At 62.7% G+C, this 24,389-nt stretch overlaps 3 protein-coding genes across 4 annotated transcripts; 1 reads left to right on the forward strand and 2 right to left on the reverse strand.

Moving 5' to 3' along the window:
• Positions 1-457: 457 nt before the first annotated feature.
• NDUFA7 (NADH:ubiquinone oxidoreductase subunit A7) lies at positions 458-1,602 on the reverse strand. 2 transcript variants are annotated; one of them, XM_086627770.1, is made up of 4 exons: positions 1,533-1,602; positions 1,344-1,393; positions 1,092-1,241; positions 458-705 (listed from the first exon to the last, which is right to left on the reverse strand). In XM_086627770.1, exons 1-4 carry the CDS (start codon positions 1,581-1,583, stop codon positions 609-611), a joined length of 348 nt encoding a protein of 115 aa, XP_086483896.1. In that variant the 5' UTR covers positions 1,584-1,602; the 3' UTR covers positions 458-608. The 2 variants fall into 2 exon arrangements, with proteins under 2 accessions (XP_086483896.1, XP_086483895.1); XM_086627769.1 differs by having other exon boundaries at positions 1,344-1,453; positions 1,524-1,602.
• A 363-nt stretch (positions 1,603-1,965) lies between these two features.
• On the forward strand, positions 1,966-2,553 carry RPS28 (ribosomal protein S28). The gene is made up of 4 exons (XM_086627645.1): positions 1,966-2,014; positions 2,089-2,136; positions 2,208-2,334; positions 2,431-2,553. The coding sequence occupies exons 1-3, from the start codon at positions 1,976-1,978 to the stop codon at positions 2,328-2,330; spliced, it is 210 nt and encodes a 69-aa protein (XP_086483771.1). The 5' UTR covers positions 1,966-1,975; the 3' UTR covers positions 2,331-2,334; positions 2,431-2,553.
• Positions 2,554-5,945: 3,392 nt separating this feature from the next.
• Positions 5,946-11,326, reverse strand: KANK3 (KN motif and ankyrin repeat domains 3). The gene is given in 12 exon segments (XM_086627509.1): positions 5,946-6,058; positions 6,527-6,647; positions 6,740-6,940; positions 7,206-7,348; positions 7,647-7,866; positions 8,103-8,190; positions 8,649-8,849; positions 8,979-9,078; positions 9,320-10,028; positions 10,030-10,856; positions 10,859-11,026; positions 11,290-11,326. Coding segments are annotated over 12 exon segments (2,928 nt in total).
• Between the last annotated feature and the right edge of the window lie 13,063 nt (positions 11,327-24,389).

The following is a 24,389-nucleotide window of genomic DNA, read 5'->3' on the forward strand; positions in this document are numbered from 1 at the left end:
GGACACAGTGCTCCCAAGTCAGATGAATGAATAAGCTGTGGAGGAAGGCTTCTTCCGGTCCTCCCAGCCCAGCCAAAGCAGCTACTGAGACAAGTCTGGAATTAACTCCATCAGAACACCCAATTTATGGGCCAAGCCAGGACCAAGACCAGGTGCAGCACCCCGAATCTCACCTACCTGCAATAATCAAGATCCAAACGGGGCCTCGACTCCCTGATGGCACAGAGTCCCCAGGCACGGGCGAACGGGGAGCGGGACGTGTGAAGGCCTAGGCACAGGTGAAGTGGTATCTCAGGTGTGATCTGAGCCTCACCTCCAAGCAGGATCGCAGACAGCTACAAATTCACTGAGCCAAAGCTCAAACACGTGCACTGCGTTGCTATCCCCTCATGAAAACCTCACACCCAAAACTGTGTTAAAAAACAGCCATTTGGGTAACTCGATAGGGGGATAATCACAGCTTTAAATACATTTATTAGTCAGGCACCAGCAGCATGAGGACAAGGTCCACACAGCATCACTGCAGCTAAATCCACCGCAGGCTGCTCCATCGGAACGCTGCGTGGGAACAAACTGACCCGCACGTCTCACCTCATCACATTTATTTCTCACAAATAGGGCTGGTCTTTGGAGATTTCCCACTTCTTAAGTACTGGTCCTGGTGTCACTGGGGTTTTTTCAGCTGTTGTCACTGCGGAGCCTGAACTGGGGTAGAGGAGGGAAGAGAGAGAAGAAGCTTTAGCAACACTACGAAAACCAGACTCAGATTTCATCAGGAGGACCTTTTTTTTTATTTATTTGCACTAGAGGGGTTGGCTAAGCTAACTTCCAGCCATCTTGCTTATTCAAGAGGAGATACAGACACAAAGAATTAGTTTTTCTACCAACTTCTTAGTTTTTCAACCATTCTTCTACCAACCATTCTTCAATTCGTTTTTACCATTCTTCAATTAGCTTTTCAATCTTTCATCTACTAACCTATGAAACCCAACCTGCTTATTGGAAGAGTTTTGATGTATTTCTGGCGCTGTCAAACAAGGCTTAAACCCACTCGGCTCAAAGAGCGGTGGGACCGACTGGGTCAGACCTACCTGCCAGCTTGACCCCCCGCAGCCAGAGTTTTCTGCGCCGCCGCGACCACGATGGGCGGGAGAGACTCTCGGCGCCCGTCCCGCGTGCAGTAATAATTATCAGCGAATTTGTGACTGGGACCCACGGGGAGCCGAGGGGGCGGCTGCGTTCTGTAAAAAAAAAAAAAACAAAACAAAAAACCAAATAAACGGTTCCAGAACATCAATCGCGGCCGACGAGCCTCAGCGCGCAACCCGCAGCCGCGCCGGTACCTCTTGGAGATCTCCGTGTAGCGCAGCGCCAGCTTAGCCTGGAGGTCCCGCTGCAAGGCAAGGGGAGAGCGGCTCACACGAGGCCGGGGACTGGGCCCCCCCGCAGGCCGCTGACCTGCGCCGGTGGCTCCGCGGCGGGGCGCAGCACCCGGTGCTCCCGGCGGCGCTGAAAGCCGAAACCGCCCTTACCCCCGCCAAGAAGTTGCGGATGCGCTGGACGAGGCGAGTGGCCGTCGCCATTTTGGCCGCTGTGAAGGGCAGGGAGAGGGAGGCGGGAGAGGCGCGCGGGGTCTCGCGAGACTTGGCGCAATATAAAGTGACGGGGGTCTCGCGAGACTTGGCGCTGTAGAAGGCGGTGCGGGAGAGGCGCACGGGGTGTCTCGCGAGACTTGGCGCAATATAAAGTCGCGAGGGTCTCGCGAGACTCGGTGCGGTATAAGGCTGCGCGGGAGAGGCGCGCGGAGTCTCGCGAGACGATGCGCGGAAGAGGCGCGCGGGTTCTCGCGAGACTTGGCGCTAAATGAGGCGGTGCGGAAGAGACGCGCGGGCGTCTCGCGAGAGTCTCGCGAGACTTGGCGCTATATAAAGCGGCGCGGGCCGGCTCCGCCCCTTCCCGGCCGCACGGAGCCGCCATGGATACGAGCCGCGTGCAGCCCATCAAGCTCGCCAGGGTGGGGGCTCGGGGCCGGGGCGGGCGGGAACCGATACCGGTACCGGGCTCTGACGCACTGCTCTGTCCCCGCAGGTGACGAAGGTGCTGGGCCGGACCGGCTCGCAGGGGCAGTGCACGCAGGTGAGCGGGCCGGGCCGGGGCGCGGAGCGGCGGGGCGGGCCGGGCCGGGCTGACGGCGCCTCTCCCCTCAGGTGCGCGTGGAGTTCATGGACGACACGAGCCGCTCCATCATCCGCAACGTGAAGGGGCCGGTGCGCGAGGGGGACGTGCTCACCCTGCTGGAGTCGGAACGCGAGGCCCGGCGGCTGCGCTGAGCCGGTGAGCCCCGGGGCGGAGCGCGAGGCCCGGGCGGCTGCCCGCGCCCCGGGAGCGCGCCGTCCCTGAGCCGCCGTGCCCCGCGCCCTTCTCTTTCAGAACATGAAGCTTGGCGGCGCTTACCGAGAGCGGCCGGTTGGCATCTGCCCGGCCGGACGCGGGGCACGGCTGGAGAGGAGCGCGGCGGTGGCGCTGGCGCAATAAAGGGTTTTTCTGGTAGCCTCTTGCCCACGTCTCGCTCATTGGATGGCCTGGTTTGTCTCAGTGCTTGTGCACCTGCCCTTTGGTTTGTTGTTGGGCCTAGCAGAGGCACAGAAGCTCATTGCTGGGGCTGCACATAGAACCATAGAATCATGGAAGGGTTTGGATTGGAAGGGACCTCAAAGACCATCCAGTTCCAACCCCCCTGCCATGGGCAGGGACACCTTCCACTGCACCAGGTTGCTCAGAGCCTCATCCAACCTGGCCTTGAACACTGCCAGGGATGGGGCAGCCACAGCTTCTCTGGGCAACCTGTGCCAGTGCCTCACCACCCTCAGAGGGAAGAATTTCTTCCTTAGATCTAACCTAAATCTTTCCTCTTTCAATTTAAAGCCCTTGCCCCTTGGCAATAACACCTTCATCATCATATGACTGCATTCTCGCTTTTTTATGAACCTGTCCCTTAACAACAAAAATAACTCTGTTTTGAGTGCAGCAGCCTTAATCCTGATGTGTTCATTAAGTGTTTTTCTGTATGTAACGGGTGAAGCGGCACTGCTAAACTGAACTGCACCTCTGTGGAATTTAATCACAAACTGAAAGTCAAGCTTTGTAGCAGCTTGCAAAGCAACAGCCTGCTGCGTCCGTCTTTCTGTCCTCACTAAGCTCTTCTATAAATACACCTGCTTGCTGTCTTTCCTGGCAGTCACCCACAGACAGCCAGTGCTTGTCTCCCTCCCCTTAGAGGAGTTAGTAAATCAATCTCACTCGGGTTTTTTTTCCTCAGCTTTCCCTTCTACTGCCTAATCAGCTAGAAAGATTCATTGTTCTAGGCTGTTAAGTAAAGTAAAAGCAAAGCTGAGAGGATTGGGAATGAGCCTGAAAACTCACAGTTCAAGGACTGGTTTTGAGGTACTGCTGGTTTTCCAGCTGGTAATACAGTGATACTGGTTTGTGGTGTGTTTGAACCGAGTGGGGTCTGCAGCTGCTGACCCTGTGGTCGTGTTCTTTGCCCTTCCATGTCCTGAGCTTGATCAAGGTGCTTTAGGGGCAGGTGGGATTGAGGGTTTGAGTATCCTAAAGCTTTGGAGAACACTTTCTGGAATAGATGTTCAAATTGCTGAACTTGGGCAGATACTGAGGATTGCTTTTGGGGCTGGTGTGGAAAGAGCGTTGGTGTTTTTTTTTCCCCCTCCTGCAGGTGTTTGCTGTGCCCTGGTCAGCTCATGGGTGGCCTGAGGTGGATATTGTGACCTGGAGTCAGTATGTGCTTGTGCTGTTGCTTGATCTAGTTCTTGATTTTCTTTGGTGGTGTTTCAGGGTGTGCAGACTCACCCCGTGCTCTGAAACTGAGTTGTGTGATGCAGCAGAGCTCTTAGGAACTACCTATGAGTGCAAGAAGTCCACCTTGGTACTTGTCTGGCTGCTGTTTGTTCCCCACACAGCTGCAGCAGTGACCAGTTTGCTCTGTTGGCTGCCAGTCCTGCCTGTGCTGAGCAACACAGGAGGCACCAGCTGTGAGTCAGTGGCCAAACAGAGGTAAACTTGTAGTGGCGTTGGCTCAGAGCTGCTGTAGCCCTTCCTGAATATCCCTTGGCCATGTGAGGAGGAAGGTGACTTGGCATCCCATGGAGCAGCAGGGTGAACCAGGGGTAGGACCAGTCCCAGCGTCCCGCTTGGTCCTGCGGAGTGAAACGGGCCAGAAGGCACCACGGTACCCAAGTGGTTCCTGACTGGGACAGTTCAGCTGGAAGAAAACCAGACTGATGGATGGAGCCAGTTCATAAACCTGCAGGGAATGAACTGAAACGTGCAGGCAGCTGCTCGGGGCGGGGGCTGTGCTGGGCTCTCCCTTGGCTGAAGCTGTGGTGGGGCTTTTAGCTTGAGCCAGGCAAGGAGGCAGGAGGCTACTGATGGTCACTGTAATATTTTAAAATAATTTTACTTTAAATTTTATTTATATCTTTAAAAATAAACATCAGTATTAAAATACCAGTAACCAAACCTGTGAAACCAAAGCAGTGAGCAGGGAATACATACAGAGTGCTGCACTAGAGCGTGGCTGAGCATCGTGCGTTAACGTCAGTGCAAAGCTGGAATGGGCCCGCTGCGAGGGCAGCAGCGTGTCGCCCACAACAAGCTTCTTGGGGAGCATTTCCCAGCTTACAGCGTGGCTCCGACCAGGCCTGTGCGGGGCAAGGGGGAGGCTGGCTGGGCCGGGGAGCAGAAACGGGGGCTGTGACACACGGTCCCTTTCTGAAGGATGCAGAGAGCAGAGCTGGCTTCACATGCGAAAGCTCCTTTCTTCTTCCTCCCGGTCCGTAGTCCTCACCTTGTCTGTTCCCACCTGACCTGGTGCACACACACCCGTCTGCTGACATACGCGTCCCATCTCCGCATACGCATCCATCACCGCGGGCCGTAGGCTCTCTGAGCTCTTCCTGACCTTTTCTTCTCCTGCAGCTATCCTCAGCTGCTCGCCTCCCTTTTGGGAAGGCAAGGAGGCAGGGAGGGACTCGGTTGTGAGCTCTGGTTGCCTTCACAGGCAGGGGCTGTGACTGTAAAAGGGGAGATGTTTAGGAGGCAATTCCCATCTTGGGAGAAGGTCCCTGCTCCCTGTGTGGGGTATCAGCTGGACAGTCTCAGTCCCTAAATGCGGTCGTGGCTCTCGGCCCCCCTCTCAGCTTGGCTGCAGCCCTGAGTGCCCAGAAGTTCTGCCCCCACTGAGCGAACCGCATCACCGACTGATTTCATGTTGCACTCCATCCTTTGAATAAGCAATACAATTTTTTTTTTTTTTTTTGCTTTGTGTGCATGTGCTAGAAGAAAATCCGGATTTCAGCCAGGAAAGGAAATACCTCAGCAGACAGACAAGTATTTCAGTCTAGAAGTGCTCCCAGCCTGCATCTGGAGCAGCGTTTTCCAGCTGGTTTGTGGCCCCAGTCCCGTCCTGTGCAGGACTCGCCCGCCGGCACTGCACAGCAGAGCAGGGTCCAGGAGCTGGCGCTCGCCCTCCGGCAGCCCCGCTCCCCGGCTCCGCTGCCTCCCTGGAGCTGCTGGGAGCTGGCTGAGAGAGGAGAAACCAGCTGCCATTTCTGCTGGGTTTGTTTTCTGCTGTTCCAGTAAGTCAGTGACTTGCAGAGGGCTCCGAGGCGGCGCAGCTCCAGCAGTCGTGACGGGGAGCAGAGGGGGCAGGGCTGGCTTCTGCTCCCTGCCTTTCCCATTCCAAGGTCTCTTGGTGCTTGGCTCCTCTGTCACTTGGAGCGAGGTGGCCATGCACAGGCAGCTTCCAGCAGCGGAGATGGGCGAGCGGGGCCCAGGGACGGTGCCTGCTCTAGTGACAGGAGGATTAAAGCATCTGCGGGCACGGAGAGCGATGCAGGGCACAGGAGTGGCAGGAGAGGGGACATCAATTACAGCCCAGCGCTGACGGTGGCCGGCTGGCCCCTGGCCAGATCCGAAGGTCGCTCTAATTTGGTTTCTTTGGGCTCCCGGGGCTCTTTGTGGCTGCTGGTGATGTCCCCTGCTGCAGGGAGAGCAGAGTCACAAAATCATAGAATCATGGAATGGTTCGGGTTGGAAGGGACCTCAAAGATCATCTAGTTCCAACTCCCCTGCCATAGGCAGGGACACCTTCCACTACACCAGGTTGCCCATAAGCCTCATCCAACCTGGCCTTGAACACTTCCAGAGATGGGGCAGCCACGACTTCTCTGGGCAACCTGTGCGAGTGCCTCCCCACCCTCAGAGGGAAATGTCACTGGAGACCCCTCCAGTGACTCCTGCTCAGGGCCAGCCAGACTGGTTCCCTGCTGCTGAGGACGCACAGAGCATGTGGCACCCGGGACGCTCTGCTCTTGCCCTGGGGACCATCATCTGTGTCACAGCCCCGTGTCCTCCCACGGGGCCACCTGCCTGCCATGCAGCTGTGCCACCTCCGCGGCCCTTGTGTGGGACTGGGCAGGTGGCAGCAGCTGGGGGGGGGCTGCGGTACCCAGGGGGGCTGCAGTACTCACGGGCAGCTGCGCCTTGGTGCCGTTGAGGTGGGCGTAGAGGAGCACGGCGATGTTGCTGTGGCCGGCCTCCAGCGCAATGGCGACGGCGTTGTTACCGTCCTAAAAGGGAAGGGAGAGCAGTCGGGAAGGGGTCTGGGGACAGGCCACGCAGGGTGGGCGAGCGTGCCCAGGGCACGGTGGTAGAGGCTTACGCTGTCCACGATGGAGATGTTGCAGGTGGGCTGAGCCAGCAGCAGCTTCACCGTCTCCACGCGGCCGTGCTCGCAGGCGCACATCAGCGCGGTCGAGCCCTCCTCGTCCTGCAGGTTGACGTCGGCTCCGCAGGCCAGCAGGGCTTCCACCATCTCCTGCCGGCCGTGGCTGACGGCCAGCATCAGCGCCGTCTGGCCAGCCTGCGAGGTGAGGGATGCTGCCAGCCCGCTCCCGCCCCGGCTCTGCCACCCCCTCTTCCCACTACCCCAGGAGGGACCACTGCCACCTCCAGTGCCCACACCGTCTCCAAGAACTTCCCTGGCTGGGGATAAGGTGTCCTCCCTGCCCACATACCGTCCCCTCCAGGTTTTGGAGCTGCAGTCCTGCCCTTGGAGGAGCCAAGCGTGGCCCTGGCAGCTGCCTTGGGGTGAGGGGAGAGGGTCAGGACATGGCACCCACACCAACCTGGCTGGCCTTGGCATTGACGTTGCCCATGCTGAAGAGCCTCCTGACCACGTTCATGTCATCTTCCTGCTCGACGGCTGCCAGAGCTGCCAGCATGAGAGCGGTGTAGCCAGCTTTGTTCTGGTGGTCCACGTTACAGACCCCTGTGGGAATGGGCAGAGCCAGGGGGGGCTCAGGGTGCTGTGGGGCTGGTGGGGGGCATGGACCGAGCCACATGCCTGGCTCCCGCCCTGCCCAGAATGCTGTGAGCCATCGCCCAGCCCTGCTGACGGGGTCCCCCCCATCAAATCTGGGTTCCCAAAGGGGGGCTGCCCAAACCCCCACCCATGCAGACCCTGCCCTTCCACCACCCTCCCCCCATACCTGGCACGGCCAGGATGTGACCCAGGGTACAGATGGGATGGTGGTGGGGGGACATTTCTGGGGGTGGGGGGCACTGACCCGTGTCCAGCAGCATCCGCACGATGTGGAAGTTGGAATGCGAGACGCTGTAGTGCAGGGCCGTGTTGCCGTTGCCATCTGCCAGGTTCACCACGTGGGCCAGGAGAGCGGGCGAGAGCTCGGCGAAGGCCAGGAGGTGGTTGGCGACCGTGTCGGGGACGGACGACTTTTGGCTGGACAGACGGAACCACTCCTGCAGGACCAGGCTGTTGCTGGCGAGCTGTGGGCAGCGAGGGGCACTGAGCTGGGGGCTGCAGCTCCCCCCGAAACCCCAAAACCGTGGTGGGGTGGCCCGAGCTGAGGCCACCTGGACTTTCAGGTCTCTGGGCACAAAGCCTGGAGCGAAGGGCTGTGCTTGGGGGGAAGGTGCTGAGCTGGGCTTTGCTGGCCCATCTTTGGGAGGGGACCCCGACAAGGGCAGGGGGGAGCCGTCCCACCCGCAACACCCCCACTCACCACCTCTTTGCTCTTGGTGGCACCAGGGTGGCCCAGGTGGGTCTTGACGATGAGGCAGGCTTCCCGCATCCTGGGGCTCAGCTCAAACCTGGGGAGGGCACGAGGATGTCTGCGTCGCCCTGCCAAAACCGCGCTGGCAAGAGCTGCCCCGACTCTGCCCGTGGCGGTTCCGCTCCCGGAGAACCTCCACGAGCTCCCCATGGTGCCACATCCAGCCCGGTGGTTGCACCCCAGCAGCTTCAGCCTCTGCAACCCCCTGCTGAACCAAGCCCTGTGCTCAGGCACGAGTTACCCATTTTTAGCCCAAATTTTTCCCTTTTGTTGAAAAATGCCACTAAGGACTGTGGTTGCCCCCCCGTCCCCCCAAACCATCTTCTCCAAGAGGCATCTGGGGCCTCGGTCCCATCCTGGGAGGCTTATTTTCCTGCTGAATGGTTTCTGCAGAAGCTGAATGTGTTTTTCCCCATTGGCTGCACCAAAACTGGGACAGACGTTGGCTGGTGCCAGCCCGTGCGGGGCGAGGGAGCCTTCGCCATGGGCACTCACTTCTCCTTCACCTCGGGGGGCTCTGGCACGGCCCCGCCATGCTCCTGTTCCGGCTCACGCTCGCCTGCCTCGGCCTCCTCGTCTGAGGTTTCAGTGTCCCCCGGCTCCTCGCTGGCAGAGCTGTCAGCCGAAGCCCTCTCGGAGGAGCTGTCTCCTTCTTCCTCTTCCTCCTCCTCCTCCTCGCTGGACGTGCTCTCATACCTGCACGGAAGGAGGATGCTCAGTGGCAATGCAGCACCTGGCCTGTCCCCTCCACTGCCCCAGCCCAGGTTGGGGCTGGCAGGGGCCAGGGGTGGCCCAGGGGGGTGGCAGAGACCCCTTGGCACATACTCCCCGTTCAGCACGCCCACAAACTGCAGGCTCTTCTTGCTGCCCTCAGCCTCGCTCCGGGGGACACCGTCCCGCTTCTTCATGATGGACTTCAGGGTTCCTGGGAGCAGAGAGATGGGTGTCAGGGGCCAGCGAGCAGGAACCTCCCCGCAGGGCTGCCCGGGCACCCCAAACCTGCCAGAGCTCCAGGCAGGTGTGGGAGGGACATGGCAGAGTGCAGGCAGCTCCAGTCACACTGGCAGTGTTGGCCATGTGGGCACTGTCCCCAGCAGGGCCCCCCTCTCCCTTCCTGCAGGAGCATACCAGTTCAGCCCCCGGTGTCATCCCTGGCACCGACTCACCAGCCGCAGGGCTCATGGCAGCTCCACCATCTCGTGCCGGGGACGGGTCTTGGTCGCTGTGTGTCGTCTCTGGTGCGGCTGCCCCGGGCACTGGGCTGCCCTGGCACGTCACTCCTGTGCCCTGCGTCGAGGGGCTGCTTGGGGCATCACCCGTGCCCACCTCCTCCTCCTCGCCCGCCGGGACAGCGCTGCCCGCATCGGTCTGGCTGCCCTTGTCCTCACAGCCGGTGGCTGAATCGGGGCCGACTGCCACGTCCTGCCCGTCGGGGCGGCAGCCCACCGCGACGCAGGCGGTCGGCGGGCAGCACTCCACACCCGCCTCCGCCATCTCCAGGGGTTCTCCGGCTGCCCGGCTCTGCGTCGCCACTGCCGCCTCCACCAGCGCCTCGGCCACCTGCGGCTTGGCCATCACCGCCTTGTCCGCCCGCTCGCGGGGCCGCCGGGCGCACACCTCCAGCCGCAGCTCCTCCAGCTCCCGCGTGGCTTCCCGCAGGTGGCCCTCCATCAGGGCGATCACCTCCTTCTGGTGCCCCACCGTCTGCTGCAGCAGCTCCAGCTCCCGCTCCGCCTCGCTGGCCAGCCCCAGCGAGGACTCCAGCACCCAGACGGCCGCGTCCCTGCGCTCCCTCGCCCCGCCGGCCGCCGCGTCGCCGTCCTCCTGCTGTGACCGGTAGTAGAAGACGGCGTCGCTCATGGCACGGTCCTCGCCCCACCGCCACGGAGCGGCACGGCCGTTCGGCGGTCCTGGGGCTCCTGCCTGGCCAAGCCTTGCTGCCCCGCTCCGGCACGGCGAGCTTCTCCGTCAGCTTCCTCAGCTCCACAATCTTGCTCGCTCGTCCCTTTGCTGTCTCCACTTCGCTCTCCGGCCCCGCTCGGGGCGGCTCCTCACCACCCATCACCAGCTCGAAGCCAGGGGGGTGGCCAAAAGCCTCGCCTGGCTCTGCCGACAGCTTCTCCATCAGCTTCGCCTTCTCCCTCTTCAGCTCACAGATCTGTGTCTCCAGGAGGGGGATGGTTTTCACCTGCTCCTCCAGGTCCCGGAGCTGCCGCAGCGCCGTGGCCATCTGCTCCCGCACGTGCTGCAGCGGGAGGGTGCTGAGCCCCGCTGCCGGCGTGCTGCGCCCCGAGCTGCTGGGGCTCACCCGGCCCCAACCCGCCGTGCCCTCGGTGCCCATCAGCACCCAGGGGAGCAGCTGATTTGGGGCAGCTGGTGGGCCACCGCGGGAGGGACCACCGGTATCCTGCAAATGGCCCTGCTCCTGCTCCAGCCTCCTGCTCGTCTCCAGCAAGGTCTTCTCCACTCGTGGGTTTCGCACGAGGCTCTTGCGGGTGGGAGGTGGGAGCAGCCGCACCGCCAGCGACGGCGAGACGGGGTGGGAGGTTGGTTTGTTCGGGGGCTCCGGGGGTGCCCGGGGGTGCGGGGACAGCAGCTGCGCGGTCCTGCCATCCTCGCTGGCCGTGGAGACGAGGGACTCGGTGGAGGTCCAGGCGCTGGGGTGGCTGCTGGGGCTGCGCAGGGTGCCAGGCAGCTGCCGGGCCCTTTCGCCCTGCGAGGCAGCGGCACTTTCTTGAGCGTTTGGCCACTTTCAATGTCATCGACATATTTCAGGAAATCCAGATCCAGGAGGAAGCCGTAGGGGGTTTCCACCGAATACGAGCTCTTCTCCCCATCGTCCTGGTCCCGGTACAAGAACGGGCCCCCGAGATCTGCAAGAGGAGCAGGGATGGTTAGGCAGGGACCTGATGGAGACAGGAAGGCTTTTCCAACTGGGTTATACTGGGATTTGCAGCCTGCGGCCCCCCTGCCCGCTGTAACAGTGCTGGCCTGGCAGATGGCTCATCCCCATCCCGCTCAGCGCCCTGTGCCAGGGTCAGGAAACCCATCGCAATGGGAAGGGATAGTTCAGCCCCACCACTCCCATCACGTTCCTTCCGCTGTCCCTGCCCAGTGACGACCCTGGTCCCATTACCTGGCAGGTTCTGGTTCAGGGGTGCAGGCTGAGCCATCTTCTCCTCGGGATGCCGCCAACCAGGCAACCATCAACCTGCAACAACGACAACGGGGCCACGTCCAGTAAAACCCTGAACATCGGGGGCCAGTGAGCCCCACACGGCCACCGACCACTGCCCCCCAACCCATGGCCACCCTCCACCATCCGCAGGGCCCCCCTCGCTGCCCTCCAGCCCGGGTGCTGCGGGGCTGGAGCTCCAGCCAGCTGCCGGGCAGGCGAGCGCCGCGCTGCCAGCGGGGCCGGGATTGTTTGTACATTTAAGGAATGTTTCGCAGCCCGGGCTGGGATGGCGGCGGCGGCCGCACCGCCAGCTCCGAGGGTGCAGAGTCATGAGTCAGAGCTCGGGCACACTGGGGGAGTGGGCTGGAAAAGAGAAAAAAAAATAAACACCAAAAAAAAAAGGGCTGCAGCTTTCAGAGGTGCAATTCTCAGCGGAGAAGTTTGCTTCGGATAAAGGGGATCGAGGTTTTGGCAAAGTCGTGTGGCCGCAGGCAGCTGCCAGCACCCGTCTGTTGCTGGGTGCGATGTCCGTCCTTGCCATCCAGGCTGAGCGGGACTGGGATGCCCTGTGCTGCCCACTCCTGCCTCGGGGGTGTCGCGAGGGCTGGTGACCCCCAGCAGGGACCCGGCTGCTTCTCCCTGTCAATAATGCAGGAAAAGGCACTGTGGGAGGCAGGGGGTGAAACGGGAGCCTGGTTTTCCCAGGACCCAGGGACGGGCACGCTGGGGCAGAGGCACCGGGACGCAGCTGCGGTGATCCAGGAGGGCCACCAGCTGTGAGCATTCAGTTGGGACCTGCCACAACATCTGGCAGCATCTGGGTGCCAGGGCCCAGGTGGGAAGCACTCCTGGTAGGAATGAGATGGGTGCACACAGCACCCCAGGAGCACCCACTGCCGCTGCGGATGGTGCCACCCTGCAGGGACCCGCGGGGTCCCTGGGTGGTGCAGCTGCGGTGGCCCTGCCCATGGGGCTGTGCAGCTGTCGGTGGGCAAAGCATTTGGCACGGGGCTATTTTCGGAAGAACGCAGGGGAGGAGGGTGCCACAGAGGAATGGCAGCTCGGACACGGCCCTAAGGGAAGCCGGGGCCCAGCACTGCCCAGAGAAGGGTGCAGGATTCAGCCTTGGCTGTGGAGAAACACCCGCATCCATCCCCAAATCCCCCTCCTGTGATGACTGGAGGACTCAGACTTTTCTAGCAGAGATGCTCCTCTACCAACCCATCCGCAGCCGATGCACATCCCAACTTCCACCTCCCTTGGGATCATCTCAGCCTTGTGCCAGCACCCCTTCCAACTCCTTTGGGAACATTCTGGCTCCATGCTGGCACCCCTTCCACATCCCTTGGGATCATCTCAGCCTTGTGCCAGCATCCCTTCCAACTCCTTTGGGAACATTCTGGCTCCATGCTGGCACCCCTTCCACATCCCTTGGGAACATCCCAGATCTGTGCCAGCACCCCTTCCACATCCCTTGGGAATATCCCAGATCTGTGCCAGCACCCCTTCCACATCCCTTGGGAATATCCCAGCTCCATGCTGGCACCCCACCATTCCCATGCAGTCGGCTTCGTGCATCCCCTCATCTAATCCCACTCGCCCCAGGAAGCCGTCGGCTTCTTCCTCCGCGCGCCCCTGGCTGCAGGTAGCCAGCCCGGGCCAGGACAAACTTCCCACCAAGCTCCGCGCACGCTGTAAATCAAACGGGAGGAAGAGGGAGAGCAACAGGAGCCAGGGCCAGCGGGTGCGTTTCCTCGGCAGGGAAGTGGCCGGCAGCTCCCTTCCGCCGCCCGGCCGGGTATTGTCCTGCCTGGGGCTGCGCCAGGAAAAGCCGCCTCCACCGGGACCCCTGCCAGGAGATGTCCCGCACCGCTTCTCCCGCTTGTGGCAAAGGTGCCCTTCCCAGCAGCGATGCTCTGCCATCCCCTCCGCTGCCCCAGGGATGCGCTGCTCGTCCCCGCTGCCACCTTGTCCTGCCCCGTCAGCCAACGCCAGCAGCTGCCAACAACTGCGCGTTTGTGCTGCCCAGCCCCAAAGCCGGTGGAGACCCTCTCACAGTTCCCCCGTGGCTCTTGGCTCCCGCTCTTTTTGGTCTGACGGGACGGGCTGGACTCAGGGCAGCAGCTTCTGCCTTCACCCAGCTCCAAAATGAAGGGCCAGGCCAGACCACGGGACCCCAAAACACACACAAATTGTCCCAGGGACCCCACAATGTGCAAACCCTGATGGGATCCCCACGATGTGCAAACCCTCCTGAGGACCCTGCAACGTGCAAAGCCCCCCCAGGGCTCCCCATGATGGGCAAACTGCCAGTGGGGCGGGCGGCAGGCTGGATTTGAGGCGGTGAGGATAAGCAATGGAGGCAGATGGCCCCAGAGCGCAGCAGCGGCGAGAGGGTTAAGCCCCCGCAGCCCAGCCACCACTGGCACCTGCCACCTGGCTGCACAAAGCCAGCCTTGTCCCCGGCCAGCCACCACCACCGCCGCACCAGTTCAAAGAGAAGCCGCTCTTCACCTGGGCCGAAGTCCCAACGGGGAGGACCGTGCCAGCCGCTTTGGTGTCAAAGGCTCGTTTTCAGCAGCTTCAGCTGCTCCCCCGGGCACTGGGGCTTGGGGCTGGGCACAGGGCTGGGCACAGGGACCCCCGAGTGCCGGAGGCACTGGGGACCCTGCACGATCCCAGCTTCCTTAGGAAGAAACAACAGCATTGTTTCCAGCCCCGGTGTTTCCGCAGAAAAGCGGGATGGAACAACGCTAAGTGCTGCTGGGGAGGCTGGGCAGCAAGAGGAGGAGGAGGAGGATGCGCAGGGACCGATTGTGCCCGTGGAGGCAGGGCTACACTTTGCCATGGGCTCCCACCTCTATTTCCCCCCTCTTGCCGTCGTATCGATGCCAACGCAGGAAACTGGGACCCAAACTGGAGCCGCTCTGCTCAGTTGTGTACAAAGCCATGTCAGCGATGGGGCAGCCCGGGCACCTCGGCACAGCTCAGGTACCAGCCGCTGTCTGTGCCCCAGCCCCAGCCAGCCCCCTGGGACCCCTGGCTTCATGGTCCATGGGGTGATCCCCCCCTCTGGGTTCCCAAACCCCCAGGGCTGGCAGGGGACGGGTCTGGGGGAGCTATTTTTAAAGCTCCGCACTCCTTCGGGCCCTTTTCTCGCCAGGACCACGAGTGGGGCAGCCCCCAGCCCGGCTCAGCCATGCGCCGCCGCACAGCCCGAGCCACCCCACTGGCGGGGCTGGAGCCGGACACAGGGAGGGCTCTCCCTGGCTGCCCTCCCGAGCCGAAGCACTGAGGTCATGAGGAATGTGAGAAGAACAGAGTCCAGAGCAGCCCTGGCCAGCGCGACTTGATTTATCTCAGCCAGGCACGCTTCCCTCGAAGCTGTGCGCAGGCGATAAGCCCCGAAACTCGGGGCTGAGGTTGTTCCAAAGTTAAAGGGAAACCACTGAGCAAGCACACAGCTTCCTCCGCTGCCAGCGACCTGCCGGGATTAGCGCTCCTCGCACGGAGCCAGCCGTCACGCGTGCCCATCACCTGCGGCGTCACCCGCTGGTGCTGCAGGCTGGGTGTGGAGGGCAGATATCACGGGCTCCTCGCACCTTCCTGGCCACCCGTCCCATCCCCAGCCCCTGCCTGGACTGCGTGGGACATCCCATGCTCCGTGCCACCCGCTGTCCCTGCACCCGCTCGCCACAGCCGCCTTGGCCATGCCGCGCGGGCTGAGGCTGCTCCCAGAGGAGCTGGATCGCGTGCGGGTGGACGCACCGGCACTGACCAAGGGCAGGAAAGGGAAGTGCTTCGATCTTCTCAACAGCCTAATTTCAGGGTTGGGCTGTTATTTCTGGAGTTGTCGTCATCGTCGGCCCAGTTGCCCGGGAGGCTGCAGGGGCTGCTCGGGCTCCGCACCCGCCCCAGCACCTCGGGGACCTCCCTGGACAACAGGCGCACGGTCCATGTGCAGACATACTCGTGTGGGGATCGGCTCTATGGGCTCCATCACACCTATAGCTCTATAGGGCTCCTATAGTTCCACTAGAAAACATCTTAACACTTGTCCTGCACCCTGGCCACAGCCACCCAACACCACTTTCCACCAACACCTCCCCGATTCCATCGGGGCTGGGAACACAACACGGGGTCAGCAATGAGCCTGGGATCACCCTGCTGCAAGGAGGTGCTTGGGGATGAAACGGTTAAATTTACACCCGGGGTACACGGGCACAGTGGGGTACATGGGCAGCACCAGGCACAGCCCCACAGCAGGTTCCCCATGTGCACACTGGGAGCACCCTGAACCTGCCAGCACCCCATGTGCCCTCCAGCACCCCAGAGGGGCCCGCAGCAACCTAGGGTGCCCTGCCACACCCCCAGCCCCGTGGATACCCAGCACCTTGGGGTGCTCACAGCACCCCCAGCCCTGTAGGTCCCCAGTACCCCGGGGAGCCTGCAGCACCCTCAGCCCTGGGGGGGGTCCCAGCACCCCAACCTTGCAGGTCCCCAGCACCCCGGGGTGCCCCCCAGCACCCTGCACGCCCCGCACGTCGCGGCGCCCGCCCCCAGCCCAGGAGACCCTCGGGGACTCCCCGCTCCCGCCAGCCGGGACGGGCGGCCAAGCCCGGCCCCGACGGCGCGGAGCCACCGGTACCGGCACCGGCACGTCCCGGGCGCGGGCACAAGCCCCACTCCCGCTCCCGGCGCCGCGCGGGCGGAGCCCCCCGAGGCGGGGGACGCCAGGGCCGCCCCACCCCGCCGCGGTCCCGGCGCGGCCGCGGCTTCTCCGGAGCGGCCCCTCCGTCGCGGCGGGCGACGGGCGGCGGCGGCTCCGGGGGCCCTGCGGGACGCCGGCGGCGGGACGAACCGACGAACCCCCCCCAACTCGCCGCAGCCGGAGCCGCTGCTACCGACCGGACCCCGCCGCCCCGTCCCGTCCTCGCCGCCCCTCACCTTGCGTCTGGGCTGCAGCCGGGCCCCAGCGCGGAGCCGCCGTCCCGGGCCCGGCGGCTCTGGGCTGCACCGCGGCGCCGGGCAGCGCTGCCCGCCGCAGCCCCGGGCCGAGGGCGGGCCGGCAGCGCGGGCCGGGCGGGAGCGGGACGGGGCGGGGCGGGGGCGGGCGGGGATCGTCCCCGGGTCCCGGCCGGGCCGCGCGCCCCCGGGGGGATCTGCGCCCCCTTCTCCCCGGCACGGAGGTCCCAGCGCCTCCTTCTCCTCGGAGGAGATGGGGGTCCCTGTCCCTTTGGCTCCCGGGGGTGGGATATTCCCCGTCCCCGTGCACGTGGGGCGAAGGGGTGTTCCGGGGAGCCCAGGGAAGGGAGCGTCCCCTGGCCTGGTCACCCCGGAGCTCACCTGCCCTGGTTACCCTGGGGAAGGGTGTCCCTTGTCCGAGTGAGCCCAGGAAGGGAAGTGCCCCCTGCCCAAATCCCTCTGGGGATGGAGGATCCCCTGCCCTGGTTACCCCTGCGGATGGGAGATCCCCTGTCCCAGTCACCCTGGGGATGGGGGATCCTCTGTTCCGGCTGCCCCTGGGGTTGGGGTGCCCCTAGTCTGGTTACCCTGGGGATGTCCCTCGCCTGCTCATCTCCAAGATGGTCCCCCTGGAGAACGGGGGATCCCCTGCCCATGTCACCCTAGTGTTGGGGCATCCCCCACTCCGCGCTCAACATCACTGCTGGCCGGGGGCCTGCACCTGGCAGGGGTCCAGCTCCTTGCCCCGTCATCCTCCCCCCAGCACGGCCACCCCCCAGCGTGCCCGGCCCCCGTGGCCTCAAGCACCGCCCGCCCTCGTCCCACCCCCGGCTGGGAGCCCTGTGCCGCTCGCCCTGACGGGGCTCCCCAGGCCTGGCCCCGCTGGCTTTTTGGCAGCCCTCCCTTGGCGCGGCACCAGGCTGTTTGTCTCCTTTCCTTGCCAGCTTTCTTCCCCGCCTGCTCCGCGCACCGGTTGCTCAGCTGCCGAGGTCCGGGCCATCCTCCACCCTGCAGGGACCCTTGGCAGTTTCACATCTCAAAGCTTGCCCTCGCTAACGGCTCCAACCCCTTTCAGTGCTGAAAACCAGGGAGTTTTCCTTCTTTTTCTTTCCTTTTCGGCTGCCGAACCACCCGGCTGTTTTTCCACGACTGGCTCTTCTGTAACGCTACTCACGGGAAGAGCAGGAGAAACAAGACGTGCTTCCCGGCGTCCCTCCCAGCTGCCGCCTGGCAGCTTAGGGACTTCCTGAGAAAGGGTTTGCATCCGGACGGAAGTTCTCTAATAGCCCTAATGGATCTACCTGCACAGACCTCGTCCTCCTACAACCCATTTACATACTTGGCCTCTCCGGCATCCTGTGGTAATGAACTTGGTCATTTCACGCCCTCGTTCTGTCTCCAAAGCAGGTTTTGAATAGCATCGCTCTTGTTGATTCACTGACTGCTTGGCAGAGAGATCGGTCGGATCCTCCACAGCTGCACGATTTGCCTTCTCCATCCAGGTCTGGAAAGGTAAAGTCAGGAGTGATGAGCAGAGTTGTGCCCCACGTCCTGGCTCCGAGCTCCACGAAAGGCCCACGGTCGGGTCCCTCACTCCTGCTCTTGAACATCCGACAAAAACGTGACCCATCACCAAACTGTGATTCTTGTTTCCTCCTTGTGAAGGTAGGGAAAAAACCTCATAAAGGAGGAGCTGAGGAAAAATGAGCTTGGGAAAATGACGTCCCCCCAGCTCTGGAGGTGCCAGGCCTCTCTCACGTGACTGCTGCCACCCCGGCGCTGGGGCAGAGCTGCGAAATGGTGGGGGAGGACCTTGAACCACCCTGCGCCTCTGAGGAAGTAGAGCCCTGGGGCTGCCTAAATTTGGTGCTGGGCACAGAACCGTGGCAGCTCAGAGGTCTTTCCAGGCTAAAACTCAACAGCAGCCTTCAAAGAAGGTGCTGAGTTGTTTCCCACACTGCTCAGACTCCTCTGGCTTTCAGACCGGGAAGAATTAAACCCAAGGGACAGCCCTTATGTCTGACGTTAATGGTTTTCTGCGGAAACTCTACAAAGCTCAAACACGAAGACGTGGCCGGAGGAGTCACAAGGGCCGGTCGGTGTTTTAACCCCCCGTAAATCACAACCGCACCTTGGAGGCGGCACGGAGAAAAGCCCTTTCCCAAGTCCCGGCTGTTGGCCGCCGTGGTGGCTTCACCCCAGGCCAGGGACGCCGACCCAGGACTGGTCCGAGCTGCGGCACCTGCCTGCCTGGGCTGGCAAACCGCCCAGCAGCCGCAGCCGAGCCCAGGCTTGGGGGCAAACGGCAGCGCCTGCCGGCTTTGCTGCTGCCCCCGTGCGCGTGCTGAGCGTCGGGTCAGTAAAGCAGCCCAGAGAGCCACCTGTGTCCTGGGCTGTGTCCAGAGCAGCATGGGCAGCAGGGCAAGGGAGGGGATTCTGCCCCTCTGCTCTGCTCTCATGAGACCCCCCTGCAGTGCTGCCTTCAGCTCTGGGGGCCCCAACATCAGAAGGACATGGAGCTGTTGGAGCGGGGCCAGAGGGGGCCACGGAGACGAGGTGAGGGCTGGAGCACCTCTGCTCTGGAGACAGGCTGAGAGAGTTGGGGCTGTTCAGCCTGGAGAAGAGAAGGTTCTGGGGAGACCTTCCAGCACTTTCCAGTATCTCAAGGGGCTACAGGAAAGCTGGAGAGGGGCTTTGGATAAGGGCATGTAGTGACAGGACGAGGGGCGATGGCTTTAAACTGGAAGAGGGGAGATTTCGATGGGATCTAAGGAAGAAATTCTTCCCGCTGAGGGTGGTGAGGCACTGGAGCAGGTTGCCCAGAGAAGCTGTGGCTGCCCCATCCCTGGCAGTGTTCAAGGCCAGGTTGGATGAGGCTTTGGGCAACCTGGTGTAGTGGAAGGTGTCCCTGCCCATGGCAGGGGGGTTGGAACTAGATGACCTTTGAGGTCCCTTCCAACCCAACCCATTCCATGATTCTATGAAAGATCCACCAGGTGGGTGCCTCCGTGGGTGAAAGACCCCCAGATGCTCAGGCCCGGTAGGATACAGGTAAAGATCAAGGATTGCCACAGCCCAGGACCGAGTTCTTGAACTCAGCATCTCTCTCACCACCCTGCATGGAGATGTGCGGGAGGGCTAGCCAGGCTTTTGTTGCTGTTGTAGGAGCAGTTTTGCCAAAACCCAATGATTTTCTGGTGCTGGAATGTTGTAGTTCAGCTGTCTGGGGCTTTGCAGACTTCCGTGACAACGTGGCAGGGCCTGGCGTGGCTGCCCCTGGTCCTGGACCTCATGCTGGCCAGGGAAACCAGCCCTGACCCTCCCGAGAGCATCCGTCTAAAGAAAAAGCTCCAGGACCTGATGAGCTTTTTTTGGTCCAGAAGAGGCTGTCAAAAACTGTCTTTCCCTGTGAATCCCAATCCTTTGCTCTCTGGCAGCCCTGACTGGGAGCGTGCATGTGATTATGCCTCAGTTTCCCCATCAGGCCAGCTGGAAAGGGAGCACACGTGTGCGTGTGAGCATGTGTTGTGCCATGCACCAGCGTGGCAGGTGCTTCTCCACTGCAGGCTGGAGAACAAAGCCCTGGAAGCTGGAACTGGCCGCAGACTGACGGAACAGGCTGCATCTGTGTCCCTCCACACAGCACAGAAATTGAGCGGCGTCGGCACATGAGAAAATACACAGAGCTTGGCCAGGCTTTCAGCTGGCTGCAGGCAAGCTGCTGCTGTCACCCTGCCTCAGTCCGGTGGCCCTTGGATGGAGAGAGTTTGAGAAACGCTGCTGGAGATGCCGGTGGGGAAGGGCTGCCTCCCCACGTGCTGCAGTACGAGCCGCCCCGCTCGCTGCAGCGCTGGACGACTCTGTTTGTTCCCTGGGCAGTGGGATCCCAAACCCTTGGGCACCCTGGTCCGATCCACGGGCAGCAGGCTCCCAAAGCCCTGAGCATCCCGGTCCTCTCTAGGGCAGCAGACTCCCGACACCCTGGGTGTCCAGGGCTGGCTGGTGGTGGCCCATAGCCGGGAGAAGCCGCATGTACTCAGGGTGCACCTGGAAAAGCAGCTGCTGGGGTGTGTTCCAGCTGTTTCTTGGCTGCCCGAGTTTGTCTCCGCTTGCTCCATCCCTGCCTGAGCCCGGCTCCCGGCTCCATCAGCCCCGCAACGGCCCCATGAACAGGCTGGCCAGGCCACGGGCACGGCGTGGAAGCCACGGGCAAACACTGGCCAGGGCTTTGCCTGGCGCGGTCGCTGCTGGGAAGTGGCGTGAACGCCTCTGCGCTGCACAAACAAACCAGCCCAGCACGCTTCCCTCCGGCGGGCTCCGCTGTCCCTGCCCAGCCCGCCCAGGCAGGATGTCCTGGTTTTCTGGCAGCAGGTTTGGGAGCCGGCAGGAAGCTCGTTTCCCTTCGCCTCTCTGCTCCAAACCTTCCTCCCCGGGATGCTGCAGCAAAACAAAGGACCCGAGAGCGGAGCAGGAGCAGCTTCCCCGGCTCTCCAGCCACGCACAGGCCGGCAAGATGTGGGGAAGGGTCCTTGAGGGGCTGCTGGGCACTTGCACTGGGCTCACACCCGGCCACGATGGCCGGGAAGGTGCCAACGGCGGAGGCTGAAGCTGTCGGGGAAGCTGTACCCCGACAGCGGGACAGCCGCCCCACCGACCCCTCGCCAACAGCCTCCCTCCTTCCCATCTCCCACCACCCCATCGCCTCCCCGGGGCTTCCCTTGAACCTGATTTAGGGCCGTGCCGTGGCAGCACCTGCAATGTCACCCGCTCCCCGGGGCCCTCCCGCTCCACGTCACCCCTCCTACGTCCCCCTGATGTGTGTGACCCTGTGTGCCCTCTCCGTCCCCTGCAAGACCAGCCCTCACCCAGGTGCACGGTGCCCCTGTCCCCCATCCCCTCTCCCACGTCCCCTCTGATCCAGTCGGCCACAGGTGACATGTTGTGCCCGTGTGGCACAGCGGGCACAGCCTTTTATCTGGGGCAATATTTCGCGCGCTTGGCACAGCACCCAACCAGGCTGGGGAAGGTCGGGACGGGTTGGGTTTTTTTTTTATCAGGGCTGAGGAAAACGCCGCGCGGACTTTCCGCAGCCAGGATTTGCTTTGGGCAGAGGCCAACCCTGCCAGCAGCACTGGGGGGCACCTGTCCCGCTTCCTGCCGTTACGTGGCCATAAACACACCCCAACGGTCAATGGGAGCCGCCGGTGGGATGCTCCCGAGTCTGGGACTTTCCAGGAACCCGGGTCGTGCTGCACATGGAGGGTTTGCAGCCTAAGGTGCCTTGGAAAGTTGTGACCTTGGCTTAAACTCAGAATTCCTTAAAACTTGACATTTTTCTGCTGGGGCCGCTGGGCTGTCTCCCTGTGTCCGTCTGTAGCTGGCAGGGTGCAAAATGGGTTTGGAAAACAAGTGCCCGCGCTGATTGTCCCCAAATGGGGTCACTCCTGGAAGGGGGCAGTTCGGGAAGACATCTGCTCCTATGAATTCCTGCCACCTCGGGATCGGTTTCACTATGGGATGGACTCCAGGCTGCTGCCCCATCCCTGTGGGAAATGCTCTTGCGCAGGAGCCGCAGCCCCAGCACAGCTCCGAGATGCCCAGTTCTCGGTGAGAGGGACACGGATGTCCCCACCACCCAGGGAGTGACATGGGCTCAGCTTCACCCACCCATTTCCAGCTTGTCCCATCACCCTGCAGAGCAGGACGGGGATGGGTGTGCACTGGGGGGGACAAACCAGCCCCAAAATACCTTCTTCTTCTGCGCTCTCTGGCCTCCAGCATCCAGCAAAGGCACCAGCCAAGTCCTTAGGACAAAAGGGAACGTCCTGCCCAGCGGATGCCCTTCTGCCCTGCCCTGCCACCAGCAAACAACCCCCCAGTCTCTCCATGGGGTTATTTCCAGCTGTTTCCAAGCTCTCCACTACCCCCTCAGCTGCACAGCCCTCGGGCTGCCAGCGTCCGACTCCGTTTTGACATTTCCAGCCAAGTCTCAGCACACAGAGCGCCCTTCTCTGCCCGGCGCCCCGCGGCCGGCACGTTCCCAGCCACCGGGCATCTGGCGAGGGCCGGGGCGATGCAGCGGGACCTTCGCGGCGGGACCGGCATAGATGTGCCATTGAAAGGCGCTGAAAAAGCCTTTCTGTGCCACCGCCCGGAGCGGCGCATCTGGTCCCAGTGCACAATCAGGCCATTGAGCCGGCGGCAGCGGAGCGCGGCCGAAGAGAGGAGCTTTCCCGCTCCTTCCCCTCCGCGGGCCGGTTTGGAGCCTCAACCCTCCTCCCAGCTGCTGCTTTCCGCTCTCCAGTCTCCGCCAGGAACTTCCCAGCCCATCCGCCAGCAGAACCAGATTCCCCAAGGGTTGCACCATCGCCACCATCTCCGAGAGCTCCCTCCTGGCCAAACTCTGCCCGGGGAGCCCAGGGAAACAGCCGCGCTGTGGGCACCCGGCTGTTGGGGTTTTTTTGCTGGCAAGTGGAGAGGAACTGGAATGTGGCTGATGGACACGAGGTTTTTCTGCAGATGACACACGGTGAAGTCATCAAATCATAGACTCATGGAATGGGTTGGAAGGGACCTCAAAGATCATCCAGTTCCAACCCCCCTGCCATGGGCAGGGACACCTTCCACTACACCAGGTTGCCCAAAGCCCCATCCAGCCTGGCCTTGAACACTGCCAGGGATGGGGCAGCCACAGCTTCTCTGGGCAACCTGTGCCAGTGCCTCAGCACCCTCAGAGGGAAGAATTTCTTCCTTAGATCCCATCGAAATCTCCCCTCTTTCAGTTTAAAGCCATTGCCCGTGTCCTGTCACTGCACCCCCTTGTGTGAACCCCGCGGCTGGGGCCAGGGGGGGCTCTGGGAGAAGGTTGCAGCAGCCAGTGGGGCTGATGGGGTGACGGGGAGGGGGGACAGGGAGGGGGGTGACGGGGAGGGTGGTGACAGGGAAGGAGGTGACAGGGTACTGGTGACCCCGTTCCCGCAGCTCCAGTGCTGCGATCCCAAAGCGGCATCTCCCGCCGCTCGCGTCCCCCTCGCCCCTTCCCCGCTCCCGGGGGGCGGCTGCTGGCGGCGCCGCAGGGCTCCGGGCCCCCCCGCAGGCTCCGGGCCCCCCCGCAGGGTCCGGGCCCCCCCGCGGGCAGTGGCTGCCCGCAGCACCGGGCCGGGGTGGCCGGGAGGGGGCGGTGCCGCCCCGGGAACCGCCGCGCCGCCGCGGGGGGGTCGGGGGGTCCGGGCTGAGCGGCCCGGGGGCGGCGGGGGGCGGGGGAGGATGGGGGTGGGGGCGGGGGGGGAGCCTGGGTGCTTGGGGTGGGTGCAGGGGGAGGGCTGGGGATGGGTGCTGGAGGTGGTGGGGGGTGTCGAGGGCAGGTGCCTGAGGTGGGGGGGGTGGGATGGGTGTCGGGGGGAATGCTGCAGGTGGTGAGGGGGTGCATGCATGGGGTGGGAGCCTGGGATGGGTGCTGGAGGTGAGTGAGAGGGCCGGGTGTGTGGGATGGGTGCACGGGGTGGGTGCATGGGGTTGGAGCATGGGATGAGTGCATGGGATGGGTGCAGGGGTGGGTGCAAGAGTGGGAGCACAGGGTGGGTGCGTGAGGTGGGTGCATGGGTGGGAGCATGGGATGAGTGCGTGGGGTGGGTGCATGGGATGGGTGCAGGGGTGAGTGCATGGGGTGGGCGCGTGGGGTGTGTGCTGGAGGTAAGTGAGTGGAGGCAGGAGGCAGCCAGGCCTTGCCAGGAGGTGAGGGCAAGACATCTTCAGGGCTGCTGGGACAGTGACAGGACGGACAGAGGCCACGCTGCCTGGGGCAGCACAAAGAAGCTTTTCGTCCCCCATCCTGACCCACGCGACCCCTCCATGGCTGCTCCCAAACTCCTGCCCACAGCAGGAGGTGACACGGGGAGATGGAGACCCGAGGGAGAGGGAAGCAGAAGGACTCAGAAGAAAGCAGAAGAAAGTATTTCTTCTCTGAAAGGGTTGTCAGCCACTGGAATAGGCTGCCCAGGGAGGTGGTTGAGTCCCCATCCCTGAATGTGTTTAAGAATAGGGTGGATGATCTACTTAGGGATATGGTTTAATGGGGATTAGGGACGGTTGGA

Source organism: Tauraco erythrolophus, chromosome 28 (assembly GCF_009769465.1).
Source record: "Tauraco erythrolophus isolate bTauEry1 chromosome 28, bTauEry1.pri, whole genome shotgun sequence".
NCBI lineage: Eukaryota > Metazoa > Chordata > Aves > Musophagiformes > Musophagidae > Tauraco > Tauraco erythrolophus.

What these genes read in the sequence shown, in the direction of transcription:
- NDUFA7 (XM_086627769.1), bottom strand. Translation starts at nt 1,583, where the DNA reads ATGGCGACGGCCACTCGCCTCGTCCAGCGCATCCGCAACTTCTTGGCG. An exon ending in TCTTGGCGGGGGTAAGGGCG is followed by an intron (nt 1,454 to 1,523) that starts GTTTCGGCTTTC and finishes GGCGCAGGTCAG; the next exon opens with CGGCCTGCGGGGGGGCCCAG. An exon ending in TACACGGAGATCTCCAAGAG is followed by an intron (nt 1,242 to 1,343) that starts GTACCGGCGCGG and finishes TTTTTTTTACAG; the next exon opens with AACGCAGCCGCCCCCTCGGC.
- RPS28 (XM_086627645.1), top strand. Translation starts at nt 1,976, where the DNA reads ATGGATACGAGCCGCGTGCAGCCCATCAAGCTCGCCAGG. An exon ending in AGCCCATCAAGCTCGCCAGG is followed by an intron (nt 2,015 to 2,088) that starts GTGGGGGCTCGG and finishes CTGTCCCCGCAG; the next exon opens with GTGACGAAGGTGCTGGGCCG. An exon ending in CGCAGGGGCAGTGCACGCAG is followed by an intron (nt 2,137 to 2,207) that starts GTGAGCGGGCCG and finishes CTCTCCCCTCAG; the next exon opens with GTGCGCGTGGAGTTCATGGA.